The sequence below is a fragment of the Salvelinus fontinalis genome, chromosome 14, assembly GCF_029448725.1.
Source record: "Salvelinus fontinalis isolate EN_2023a chromosome 14, ASM2944872v1, whole genome shotgun sequence".
NCBI classification, from domain to species: domain Eukaryota; kingdom Metazoa; phylum Chordata; class Actinopteri; order Salmoniformes; family Salmonidae; genus Salvelinus; species Salvelinus fontinalis.
In genome coordinates, this window is record NC_074678.1 from 42,808,806 (window position 1) to 42,823,138 (window position 14,333).

The 14,333-nt window shown below is 39.7% G+C and overlaps 1 protein-coding gene across 5 annotated transcripts in view; it reads right to left on the reverse strand.

Annotated features, from left to right (window-relative positions):
- LOC129810901 (BOS complex subunit ncln-like) overlaps window positions 1-11,993 on the reverse strand; it is a 22,614-nt gene extending 10,621 nt beyond the window's left edge. For 4 of the 5 annotated variants that reach the window (XM_055861884.1, XM_055861883.1, XM_055861881.1 and 1 more), the window contains exons 1-6: window positions 11,689-11,993; window positions 6,083-6,273; window positions 5,619-5,763; window positions 5,404-5,498; window positions 3,205-3,285; window positions 1,513-1,616 (exon numbers count right to left, since the gene is read on the reverse strand). In XM_055861884.1, coding sequence (XP_055717859.1) covers window positions 1,513-1,616; window positions 3,205-3,285; window positions 5,404-5,498; window positions 5,619-5,763; window positions 6,083-6,273; window positions 11,689-11,863 — 791 coding nt within the window. In that variant the 5' untranslated portion in view covers window positions 11,864-11,993. The remainder of the gene's footprint in view (window positions 1-1,512; window positions 1,617-3,204; window positions 3,286-5,403; window positions 5,499-5,618; window positions 5,764-6,082; window positions 6,274-11,688) is intronic. The other variant, XM_055861882.1, reaches the window with a different exon arrangement.
- Between the last annotated feature and the right edge of the window lie 2,340 nt (window positions 11,994-14,333).

Sequence of the window (14,333 nt, forward strand, 5' to 3'; positions counted from 1 at the left end):
ACAGGTGTGCCTTGTTAAAAGTTCTTTCCTTCTTAATGCATTTGAGCCAATCAGTTGTGTTGTGACAAGGTAGGCGTGGTATACAGAAGATAGCCCTATTTGGTAAAAGACCAAGTCCTTATTATGGCAAGAACAGCTCAAATAAGCAAAGAGAAACGACATTCCATCATTACTTTAAGACATGAAGGTCAGTCAATTCGGAAAATTTCAAGAACTTTAAAAGTTTCTTCAAGTGCGGTCGCAAAAACCATCAAGCGCTATGATGAAACTGGCTCTCATGAGGACCGCCACAGGAAAGGAAGACCCAGAGTTACCTCTGCTGCAGAGGATAAGTTCATTACAGACACATCTCAACCTCAACTGTTCAGATGAGACTGCGTAAAGCAGGCCTTCATGGTTGAATTGCTACAAAGAAACCACCACTAAAGGACACCAATAATCAGAAGAGACTTGCTTGAGCCATAAACACAAGTAATGGACATTAGACTGTGCTTTGGTCTGATGAGTCCAAATTTGAGATTTTTGTTTCCAACCACCCTGTGTTTGTGAGACGCACAGTAGGTGAACGGATGATCTCTGCATGTGTGGTTCTCACCGTGAAGCATGGAGGAGGTGTGATGATGTTGGGGTGCTTTGCTGGTGACACGGATTTATTTAGAATTCAAGGCACACCAACAGCATTCTGCAGCGATACACCATCCCATCTGGTTTGTGCTTAGTGGGACTATCATTTGTTTTTCAACAGGACAATGACCCAACACACCTCCAGGCTGTGTATGGGCTATTTGAGCAAGAATGAGAGTGATGGAGTGCTGCATCAAATGACTTGGCCTCCACAATCACCCGACCTCAACCCAATTGAGATGGTTTGGGATGAGTTGGACTGCAGACTAAAGGAAAAGCAGCCAACAAGTGCTCAGCATATGTGGGAACTGCTTCAAGACTGTTGGAAAAGCATTCCAGGTGAAGCTGGTTGAGAGAATGCCACGAGTGTACAAAGCCTGTCATCAAGGCAAAGGGTGGCTACTTTGAAGAATCTCAAATATATTTTGTTTAACACTTTTTTGGTTACTACATGATGGAGAATAATTGTTATGTCTTTGTTATGTCAGTATGGAGAATACGCCAACACAAGAGCTCACCTAACACCATGGAGAACAGCCAGTGTACCATTACGCCAACACATTTACACTAACGTGGCCCCTCGTCTCAAACAGCACTCACACTCCAGAGTACACTTCGTCTAGGAATCGACAAATGTCTTCTAAGAACCACATCCTTTCTACTCTATTACTAAAACTAATCGACTCTTAAAAGCGAAATACTTTTGTGAACACAGGAAGAGTTGTTTTCTGACCACTGTAAGAGGTGTATTATTTTAGTTGTTAGTTTTACATGTGGAGTGCGATTTTCCTAAAGGGTGTGGAATGCTTAGGCACAAGGAAAGAAACGTGTGGATAGCATTGTATTAAGCCTGATTTCTCTGAGGAGCTGTGGACCTGTGTTGCTCACCCAGCATGTGTCCTCTTGTAGGTGTAGAGTCTGGAGAAGAGCCTGGCTAACTCCAGCAGCATAGACACCCCACTGCCGTTAGAGTCTGCTCCATAGGACAGCCACTGGACAGAACAACACCAAAGTCAACACATTTAATTAGCATCTTCACTTCTGGTGGAGGAGAATTCTGCAACATAAATAAATATAACTATCATACAGTAAAAAATATTATAAATATAGCATATCATAGAATATATTTAGGTGTATTAACTTCTTATGGCTGCAGGGGCAGTATTGAGTAGCTTGGATGAAAAGGTGCCCAGAGGTGCCCAGAGTAAACTGCCTGCTCCTCAGTCCCAGTTGCTAATATATGCATATTATTATTAGTATTGGATAAAAATCACTGAAGTTTCTAAAACTGTTTGAATGATGTCTGTGAGTATAACACAAAAACCTGAGAAAAAAATCCAACCAGGAAGTGGGAAATCTGAGGTTTGTAGGTTTTCAACTCTTCGCCTATCGAATACACAGTGGGATATGGGTCATTTTGCACTTCCTAAGGCTTCCACTAGATGTCAACGGTCTTTAGAATCTTGTCTGATGCTTCTACTGTGAAGGGGGGCCGAATGAGAGGGGATTGAGTAAGGTCTACCATGACCTGAACGTTCATGTGAGAGCGAGCTCTGTTCCATCGCACTTCTGAAGACAAAGGAATTCTCCGGTTGGAACATTATTGAAGATTTATGTTGAAAACATCCTAAAGATTGATTCAATATATCGTTTGACATGTTTATACTGACTGTTACGTAACTTTTTGACATTTCGTCTGCGTTTAGTGAACGCGCTTCGTGACTTTGGATTTGTTTACCAAACACGCTAACAAAAGTAGCTATTTGGACATAAATGATGGACATTACCGAACAAATCAAACATTTATTGTGGAACTGGGATTCCTGGGAGTGCATTCTGATGTAGATCATCAAAGGTAAGTTAATATTTATAATGTTATTTCTGACTTCTGTTGACGGCACAATATGGCGGATATATTTTTGTCTTGATTGGGCTCTGAGTGCCGACCTCAGATTATTGCATGGTTTGCTTTTTCCGTAAAGCTTTTTGAAATCTGACAGCGGTTGCATTAAGGAGAAGTGGATCTAAAATTCCATGTATAACACTTGATCTTTGATCAACGTTTATTATGAGTATTTCTGGAAATTGATGTGGCTCTCTGCAAAATCCCTGGATGTTTTTGGAACTACTGAACATAACGCGCCAATGTATACTGAGATTTTTTTATATAAATATGAACTTTACCGAACAAAACATACATGTATTGTGTAACATGAAGTCCTATGAGTGTCATCTGATGAAGATCATCAAAGGTTAGTGATTCATTTTATCTCTATTTCTGCTTTATGTGACTCCTGTCTTTGGCTGGAAAAATGGCTGTGTTTTTCGGTGATTTGGCGGTGACCTAACATAATCGTTTGTGGTGCTTTTGCTGTAAAGCCTTTTTGAAATCGGACACTGTGGTGGGATTAACAACAAGATTACCTTTAAAATGGTATAAGATAGTTGTATGTTTGAGGAATTTTAATTATGAGATTTCTGTTGTTTGAATTTGGCGCCCTGCACTTTCACTGGCTGTTGTCATATCGATCCCGTTAACGGGATTGCAGCCCTAAACAGTTAAGGGAGAGCTGGTTGTACCGGAGCGACACCAAAGGAGTCATAGTGAGCCACCAGGACAATGGTGGGCAGGTCCTCTCCTCCAGTTCCAGCCAGTCGCCCCTAGGAGAGGACAGAGAGACAGTTATTAGACAAAAGTATATTGTATATCAGTTCTATAACATCTCGAAACAACAATCTACTACAACATTAATGTTCTGTGTTATGTCATGTTTCATGTGGACTCCAGGAAGAGTAGCTGCTGCTTTAGCAACAGCTGATGGGGATCCTAATAAAATACTACATTTGCTGTCATCTTATATGAAAGTAAAGTATGTAGCCAAGGGTGAGACTTAAGACATCAACAAAGACAGGCATGGAATACCTACCACAAGGACTTAACTTCTTAATAGGGGGCGCCATTTCCACTTTGGGAAAAAATAGTGCCCAAATTAAACGGCCTCGTACTCTGTTCTAGATCATATGATATGCATATTATTATTACTATTGGATAGAAAACACTCTGAAGTTTCTAAAACTGTTATATCTATATGTTATATGAATTATATCTTTGAGTAAAACAGAACTCATTTGGCAGGCAAACTTCCAAATAGGAAGTGAAAATTCTGAAATGGGTCTCTGTGAAGGGCTGCTCCTATTCAATTGCCTTGTATTTATGGATATGTATGCACTTCATACGCCTTCCACTAGATGTCAACAGGCAGTAGAACGTTGAATGAGGTGTCTAGCCTGATGTGGGACCGAATGAGAGCTTTTGGAGTGACAGGTCAGCCATATTGACAGTATTTTGCTGCGCACCTGGGTGCACCATATCGTTGTCTGCAATGCCTTAGGTAGACACGAAGAAATGCTCCGTCTGGGACGTCATTGGATACATACGAGAAAAACATCCTAAAGATGGATTTTCAACTGAGTTTGACCAGTTTATTCGACTTTTATTATGACTTTTGGAATTTTTCGTTCCATGCGCCAAACTTTCATGGACACGTGAGCCCCACTATGCTAGCCAAAGTTGCTAATTCGACAGAAGAAATGGACATTCTAAAACAAAACAACGATTTATTGTGGAACTAGGACTCCCGGCACTGCATTCTGATGAAAGTTCCTCAAAGGTAAGAGAATATTTATGATGTTATTTCGTATTTTTGTTGAATATGTTGACTCCAACATGGCGGAGAATGGCTGAGCGCTGTCTCAGATTATTGTATGCTGTGCTTTTTACTAAAGTTATTTTTTTTAAATCTAACACAGCGGTTGCAATAAGAACCAGTGTATCTTTAATTATATGTCCAACATGTATTTTTCAGCAAAGTTTATAATGAGATTTTCTGTTAGATTAGGTGACTCTCCAACATTTCTCTGGACAATTTGGAGCATTTTTGCACCATGTTCACAATGTAAAACCAGGATTTGTAGCTATAAATATGCACATTTTCGAACAAAACATAAATGTATTGTATAACATGATGTTATAAGACTGTCATCTGATGAAGTTGTTCAAAGGTTAGTGATTAATTTTATCTCTATTTGTGGGTTTTGTGAAAGCTATCTTTGTGGTGAAAAAATGGCGTTGTGTTTTGGACTATTGTGGTGAGCTAACAAATATATGTTGTGTTTTCGCTGTAAAACATTTTAAAAATCGGACATGTTGGCTGGATTCACAAAATGTTTATCTTTCATTTGCTGTATTGGACTTGTGATTTCATGAAATTATATTATATGATATTCCCTGTGGCGCTAGGCTAGGCTATGTTAGTCAGCGTTTCTGATGAGGAGGATCCCGGATCCGGGAGGGTGATTTTAAACTTAAACCCATTATGTGAAACAATGCCATTGACTGGTGACCGTATGCATTAGGTAGAAAGGAACACTTGCGGACTCAGGAAATTTACTGGAGTCGCCTAATCTCCTACTACAGGGCTAAATCCATTATTTCCCTGGGTTTGACACCTACCTTAGTTCAACACACACACACTCTAGAATATCATATAGACCCAAGAATGACACAAGGTTAAGAAAACTAACCCGTTATTTGCTTCTAAATCACTTAGCACCTTACGTGTGAGCAGTGTGTTAATGTGAGTACTGCTCCACTGGTAGCCTAATATCATAAAATATGTCACCCATTAACACTAACGTGGATGTCTGGATTAAATGTCACAGAGCTACATAAAGCATTAAACAGATAAAGGATAGTGGTTTAACCATAATGATTCTCACCTCTAGACTGGTAATGGCCCAGTCACTCACTGCCTTGCTCTGAGCCCCACTCGTCACCATCTGAAAGCCATTGGCTGTGGCTGTGTGGATCAGCACTGTGAAGGCATGGGGAAAAGGGGTCATTAAATCCCTCAAAAGAATTTCACTAGAAAGAATTTCCTCTGACAGCGTTTCGACCAACAGTTTTCAACACAATATTTGTAAATGTCCTGCACCTTCAGCTGCAGAGGAGGAGCCCTGGGAGGAGGAGGAGGTGAGGGTCTGTGTGTAGATGGAGAGCAGCTCATCATCCTCCAGAGCAAAGTAAACCGGGACAATGGTCTCTGTGGCCAGCATCTCTGGCTCCAGCTCCATGAACTGCTACAACAGAGGAATAAGGAATGCCAGGTTATCATTCACAAGATAACAACACTACCAGGGCAGCCGTGTGAATATGAAACAGCATAACATTTGGACATTTTGGCCTACTTCACTCCAGCAAGTCTGGTTTTTCAAGTTTTGCTTTGAGTTACAACTGATAAGGAGGGAGTGTTGTGACTGACAGTTTTCCTTGAGTGTAACAGAAACTCACTACAAGAACACCAAAGGAGCTCTAGCTTTAAAAGCAACTCAGGACCTTGCCTCTTGATTTGACTAGTTTGATGAACGGTCATAAAACCCACTCATAAGGCATTATTACCTGTACTATGTCCTGCGGCATGGTGGACATATTCTTGGGGAGAATGATGACCACAGCCCCAGCGGACTGGCGCAGGGCTTTCTGGTATCTCTCATAGGAGAAGTCCACCAGCCGCATGATGACACAGCGGCGGCTTAGCACTTCCGCCTCCACAGTGCGCGCTTCCGTGTTCAATATGGCATTCCTGGTACCTGGGAATCACAAGTGGGATCAGATCAGTTGGGGAGGGATGTGTGGAAACACCATTGATGCTATGCTGTAGTAGTAGGCTATTAGGCAGGGCAAACTCGTTTTTGTGATTGCTGATATTTCATCAAAATATATCAAATCACAGCACATTTTTTTAATCATTCAGAAGTTTTTACCTGATTAAGTACAATACCATTGGAAATGAATGTTGAAAGTTCAATTTATATTCCTAAAACTTCAATTGAAAATTATGCCGCCACTGTTTCCTGTTCACAAGACATTTTGATAAATAGCCCAATGTCAAAACACAGTTTTGACGTGTCCAAATCAACAACAAGAAACAGTTTGTCATAGTACATTTTATGTTTTGAATTTTCACTATCTACACACATATGCAACAATAGTAATCATATTACTTGGAATATTTTTTAAAGCAGCTTGTACACTGCACCTGTACCAAAAACCCTGTTGTTTTGACAAGTGGTAATAAATCACTCATATTGATTAGGCGGGAAATCAGGTTGTACGCGCTGTTGATACTACCACAACTCAAATACCACATGGAAACTGGAGATATTTTTGCATCACTGTTTTCTATAACTAAGCTTTGTTGTACAATTAAAAATGTTAAATACACTGCATTTCAAACAGTAAGCAAAAATCTAATGAATTCAGGGCTTATGAAATTATACATAGGCTAAATATAAGCCTTCCACAACCATAAAACCCACAAATAATGTAATAATTGAATCAAAATAGTTTAAGCTGTTTTTTCGCAATAATCACTGATCTGGCTTTCACGTCTATGAACACGCCCTTTCTGTTACAAATTTAAGATGAACCAATCATAATGGACATTCACTTATTGTAGCAGGCATTATAGAAAATTAACACAGGTCTGAACACAGACATTCTGGTTGAGAATGAAACGACTGAACAGCACAGCCCGTAAGTGAAAGAAATCGGTTTTGATGATGTTTTACTGGTAAATGGGGACATATGTAAATGCCAACAAAATAAAGTTTTGGTCAGTGTGGTGTGTGTGTGTAACCTTTATTTAACAAGGCAAGTCAGTTAAGAACAAATTCTTATTTACAATGACGGCCCGGACGATGCTGGGCAAATTGTTCGCCGCCCTATGGGACTCCCAATCACAGCCGGATGTGTTACAGCTTGGATTCGAACCAGGGACTGTAGTGATGCACTGAGATCCAGTGCCTTAGACTGCTGCGTCCATGTGTGTGTGTTAACTATTTAACTGTACTAGAATGCTTAAAAGGCCGCTAAAGTTTTAAATATCGGTATCGTTATTTTTTTGTCAAGGAAAGTATTGGATATCGGTATCAACCAAAAATGTCATATTGGTGCATCACTAGAAATAATTTTGTAAGAAGTTGGGTGATTAATAAAAACAGATACAGTAAGATAGGATAACCTTGCCTAATTCCGCTCTAACTCAAATCGAGGTGCCATGTTTAAGTTTTATAGAGATATTTCCATTTGTATAGAGTCTTAACAACTTTTCAGAAAAAATCCCCAAAGACACATTTCTCAAAGGAGTGGAAGAGGAACTGATGCTCTACTGTGTCAAATGCTTTATAAAAATCAAAAATAATATGAAGCTATCCTCAGTTATTAGGTCTGAGTAGTCAAGTATGTCTAATATTAGTCTGATATTGTTAGAAATATCTCTGTTCCTCATAAAGCAAGACTGTTTCATCAATGATTGCATCCAGGACTTCTTTAATTATTTTTGCAAGTAGTAAGGCTAATATCTTAGTCATTATTAAGAAGACAAACTGGAGGCCAGTTATCGATGAGCAGCGCTTATTTAGGCTTAGGTATCAGTGTTATTAACCCCTGACTCATTGTCCCTCATTGGAGGGAGAACATTGTTTTTAATACTCTCTAAAAAGACTTCAAGTAGGAAGGGAGCGACTTGTTCAGAAAATAACTATAAGGCCAGCATCCCAGAGTCGCCTCTTCACTTTTGAAGTTGAGACTGGTGTTTTGCAGGTACTATTTAATGAAGCTGCCAGTTGAGGACTTGTGAGGCATCTGTTTCTCAAACTAGACACTCCAATGTACTTGTCCTCTTGTTCAGTTGTGCACCGGGGCCTCCCACTCTTTCTATTCTGGTTAGAGCCCATTTGCGTTGTTCTGTGAAGGGAGTAGTACACATTATTACACATTAGTAGTACACAGCATTGTACGAGATCTTCAGTTTCTTGGCAACTTCTCGCATGGAATAGCCTTAATTTCTCAGAACAAGAATAGACTAACGAGTTTCAGAAGAAAGGTCTTTGTTTCTGGCCATTTTGAGCCTGCAATCGAACCCACAAATGCTGATGCTCCAGATACTCAACTAGTTTAAAGAAGGCCAGTTTATTGCTTCTTTAAATCAGAAGAACAGTTTTTAGCTGTACTAACATAATTACAAAAAGGTTTTCTAATGATCAATTAGCCTTCTAAATTGATAAACTTGGATTAGCTAACACAACGTGCCATTGGAACACAGGAGTGATGGTTGCTGATAATGGGCCTCTGTACACCTATGAAGATATTCCATTAAAAAAAAATATTAAAAAAAAAAAAAAAAAAAAAATCGGCCATTTCCAGCTACAATAGTCATTCACAACATTAACTATGTCTACACTGTAGTTCCGATCAATTTGATGTTATTTTAAAATGGACAATTGTTTTTGCTTTTCTTTCAAAAACAAGGACATTTCTAAGTGACCCAACACTTTTGAACGGTAGTATAAATATATAAAATCCAGTTTATTTTAATCTATATATACAGTGCCTTGCGAAAGTATTCACCCCCCTTGACATTTTCCTTATTTTGTTGCCTTACAACCTGGAATTAAAATAGATTTTTGGCGGGTTTGTATCATTTGATTTACACAACATGCCTACTACTTTGAAGATGCAAAATATATATTTTTGTGAAACAAACAAGAAATAAGACAAATTTAAACTTGAGCGTGCATAACTATTCACCCACCCAAAGTCAATACTTTGTAGAGCCACCTTATTCAGCAATTACAACGGTAAGTCTCTTGGGATGTCTCTATAAGCTTGGCACATCTACCCACTGGGATTTTTGCTCATTCTTCAAGGCAAAACTGCTCCAGCTCCTTCAAGTTGGATGGGTTCCACTGGTGTACAGCAATCTTTAAGTCATGCTACAGATTCCCAATTGGATTGAGGTCTGGGCTTTGACTAGGCCATTCCAAGACATGTAAATGTTTCCCCTTAAACCACTCGAGTGTTGCTAAAGCAGTATGCTTAGGGTCATTGTCCTGCTGGAAGGTGAACCTGTCCCAGTCTCAAATCTCTGAAAGACTGAAACAGGTTTCCCTCAAGTATTTCCCTGTATTTAGCGCCATCCATCATTCCTTCAATTCTGACCAGTTTCCCATTCCCCGCCGATGAAAAACATCCCCACAGCATGATGCTGCCACCACCATGCTTCACTGTGGGGATGGTATTCTCAGGGTGATGAGAGGTGTTGGGTTTGTGCCAGACATAGCATTTTCCTTGATGGCCAAAAAGCTCAATTTTAGTCTCATCTGACCAGAGTACCTTCTTCCATATTTGGGGAGTCTCCCACCTGCCATTTGGCGAACACCAAATGTGTTTGCTTATTTTTTTCTTTAAGCAATGTTTTTTTTCTGGCCACTTCGATAAAGCCCAGCTCTGTGGAGTGTATGGCTTAAAATGGTCCTATGGACAGATACTCCAATCTCCACTGTGGAGCTTTGCAGCTCCTTCAGGGTTATATTTGGTCTCTTTGTTGCCTCTCTGATTAATGCCCTCCTTGCCTGGTTCGTGAGTGTTGGTGGGCGGCCCTCTCTTGGCAGGTTTGTTGTGGTGCCATATTATTTCCTTTTTTTTTATTAATGGATTTAAATGGTGCTCCGTGGAATGTTCAAAGTTTCAGATCTTTTTTTATAACCCAACCCTGATCTGTACTTCTCCAAACTTTGTCCCTGACCAGTTTGGAGAGCTCCTTGATCTTCATGGTGCCGCTTGCTTAGTGGTGTTGCAGACTCTGGGGACTTTCAGAACAGGTGTATATATACTGAGATCATGTGACACTTAGATTGCATACAGGTGGACTTTATTTAATTAATTATGTGACTTCTGAAGGTAATTGGTTGCACCAGATCTTATTTAGGGGCTTGATAGCAAAGGGGGTGAAAACATATGCATGCACCACTTTCCATTTTTTAGAATTTTGAAACAAGTACATTTTTTGATTTCACTTCACCAATTTGGACTATTTTGTGTATGTCCATCACATGAAATCCAAATAAAAATCCATTTAAATTACAGGTTGTAATGCAACAAAATAGTTAAAATGGCAAGGGAGGTGAATACTTATGCAAGGCACTGTATTATCCAGTTTATTTTTTAACTCAATCAGTTCCACCTTCTCCTCCCCCGAGAGGCTGACCTCTGAGAAAGGGAAGTTATCTTAATGATCACCTTTTCCTCCTCAACTCTTCTGGTCTTAGCAAGATGACTACCATATTTTATGAGGTCTTTGGCCACTTCAAATTTAAAGAGCTCCCAGTTCTTGCAATAAGATTCACAAGCCCTTTCCCAAAAGTGTGAGAAGACCTTTAACCTCAAACTTAACTATATCATTATTTAATAAGGAGCTATTTAGCTTCCAGTAGGATGCACTACCAAATATGTTGACGTCAATGTAAATGGCCATATGGTCTGTGAAGGGAGTAGTACAAATATTTGTAGTACTACATTAATGAGTGTAATGTCATTGTAACTGATCACAAGACAAATAAAGTGACCAAAGGGGTAACAGTCCGAGTGTAGAATATTACTACCAAAGGTATTTGTCCTTGTAATGACCTCAAGCGCTGCGTTCACCGCTTTTTCCTTTCTTTGGAAAGCCAAATATCGTTGCCCCACTTCCAGAAAGTTTGAGAGGTAGTATATCTGTTACATCTGCTATCCAACAGATTACACATCCATTTTCAGTTAAACCTTGCACATGAATTATACTACAATGTTGGCATATCCTAAAATAATACTTTTATTTCCCATTTGACCTATATTTTAATTGCATAGGCAATCAGGGGAAATCCAGAAAATCAAGTGTCACAAGCATATGAAGATGGCTTGCTAGAAGGGTGATGTTCCTCCAGCTGCGCCCACATGCAGGAACCAATGGGATGCTAGGGGGGATGCTCAAACGCAGGAACGCCCCGAATTGCGGGCCCCAATAACACACTGACACACTCGTTAGCTAGCGTTAGCTAGCTAGGACTGTGCAATAACAGAGAGCGTTTACTTAGCGAAAGAGCTATGCCTTATAGTGTGGTAGCTAACTACAGGACTGCATTACCATTCAATCATTTCACAAAATACCATTGTTAAATGCCTACCGTACGGTTGTCCCTGCAGGTCATACTGCTGCATGCGGTACACGGTGAATTCGTGTGCCGCTTCGGCTGGAAGGGGTGAGACGAGAATCAGCACCGCGGGGATAAACACAATGAAAGTCAGGGGGAAAGAGGACTTAAACATGTTATCGAACACCTCACTAGCCTCCTCAAACATCTTGATCTTGGTATTATGGTCTAAACAACAGTAAATTGATAATCTAGGCAGTTGCCGGATCGAATCTAGTCGCTAGCCTAGCTGTCATTCACTAACACAGTCGACACAAGTGGATTTTAATATGGCGAAAAGCTTGGCCACCTAACTAAACACGCACGAGCTTGCTTTTTGAATGGCATGGACATATTATTGTTACGTCTTCCATATCTGTAATGAACATTCTTTATCATAAAACATTCATATCATAATTTGTCCCATTCATTGATTTATTTAATGAGAATATTAATCGCTGGGAATTTAAGAAATCTCTGCTGATAAGGGTCCTACAGGGGCCATCAAAGACAGCTTCGTGAATTTTAGGCGAGGCTGTGCAGTTGATGAATTTAACGGCAGGGGTCAGTGAAGACCAGAGATGGTCATATCTTAACGGTATACTGCCAATAAACCCTGGATTACAAAATGCTATGTATTGGCCATTATAAACTGGGTGGTTTGAACCCTGAATGCTGATTGGCTGACAGCCATGGTATATCAGACCCTATAAAACATTTGTTTTTCCTGCTCTAATTAAGTTGGTAACCAGTTTATAATAGCAATAAGGCACCTCAGGGGTTTGTGGTATATTGGCCATATACCACACCCCCTCAGGTCGTATTGCTTAATTGAGAGGCTTTGGCCATATGAAACTCTGTGGCCATACTGTACAGTCTTTGCTTTGGCCAAAGATTATGTATATACTGACAAGATACATCTCTCCGCCATAACAAAGCGAAATAAATCTCTCCGTTCACAAAGTGGAACTATAGCTCCCGCCTATCCTTTCTTTGGATTGGTGGCTACATCTTATTATTCTAATCCTTTTAAAAATATTCAATGAGGTTGTTATCGTCAACCGCCTGTATTCAATGGAGAGAGACGCTACTAGCTTCATGTCATGAACATGCATAGCCAACTTAAATTATGTCTGAGTGTTGGAGTGTGACCCTGGCTATCCATAAATTTAAAAAACAAGAAAATTGTGCCGTCTGGTTTGCTTAATATAAGGAATATTTTATCATTCATACTTTTGATACTTAAGTATATTTTAGCAATTACATTTACTTTTGATACTTAAGTATATTTAAAACCAAATACTTTTAAACTTTTACTCAAGTAGTATTTTACTGGGTGACTTTCACTTTTACTTGAGTCATTTTCTATTAAGGTATCTTTTCTTTTACTCAAGTATGAGAATTGAGTACTTTTTCCACCACTGAGTACACCCAAAACAACAAAACTTCTATTTGATCAGATAAACCTCATGTAGCAAATAATGGTGCTTTCAAAACAACTGGGAACTTAATAATGTCAATGATCTTCAGGTCGGAAAGTTGGAGCTCTAGAAAGAGGCCCGAGTTGGAATTACGAGGTCTGAACTCATTTTTTTTTTGAGTTCCCAGTTGTTTTGAACGCTGCATAAGCCATACATTTTTGTTGTTGACCAAATTCTACAGTTTCTCATAGAGTACCACAGAGTCATAATACCCATAAAACCTAGCGGTCAAACAGGGAAATGGTTCCAATCGTTTTCCCACCATTCATTTTTCCAGATAGGGGATTTTAGAAACACAGGGCTGTATTTCATGTAGCCTTACCCTGACGTGAAGTTTTGATACCAATGTAAATTTCTCTAGGACAAGGTGACTTTAATCAATATATTCACCTGCATTCACCCCCAAAAATGAAGCGCTAATTAGCTGCTAATTTGGCTATCATAAAGAACTACAAATGCCATGATGATCTGGATTAACTGTCTAATGTTAGCTAGGTAGTAATTAATAAATTGGCAGCGTTTCTTTAAATGGACAATTCTGTGAACTGTCTTGTGTACGTTTTAAATTCACACAATACCTCTTAGCAAAGGTGTCAGCTAGAGATAATGTGACGCATACCACCCTGTATATCACAGCTGGCTTGCAGGGTTGGTCCTGGTCAGTCCCTGGATGGGAGACCAGGTTCTGCTGGAAGTGGTGTTGGAGGGCCAATAGGAGGCACTCTTTCCTCTGGTCTAAAAAAAATATCCCAATTCCCAAGGGCAGTGATTGCCCTGTATAGGGTGCTGTCTTTCGGATGGGTTGTTAAATGGGTGTCCTGACTCTCTGAGGTCATTAAAGATCCCATGGCACTTGTCGTAGGGGTGTTAACCCTGGTGTCCTGGCTAAATTCCAAATCTGGCCCTCAAACCATCATGGTCACCTAATAATCCCCAGTTCACAATTGGCTCATTCATCCCCCTCCTCTCCCCTGTAACTATTCCCCAGGTCGTTGCTGAAAATGAGAATGTGTTCTTAGTCAACTTACCTGGTAAAATAACTAATAAATAAACGTGCAAGAGCTTGCAGGGATTTGTAGTTTTACATGATGTCTACTTTGATGCTAATTAGTATTTTCAAATCTGAGAGTAAATAGAGCCGAATATATTGATAAAAGT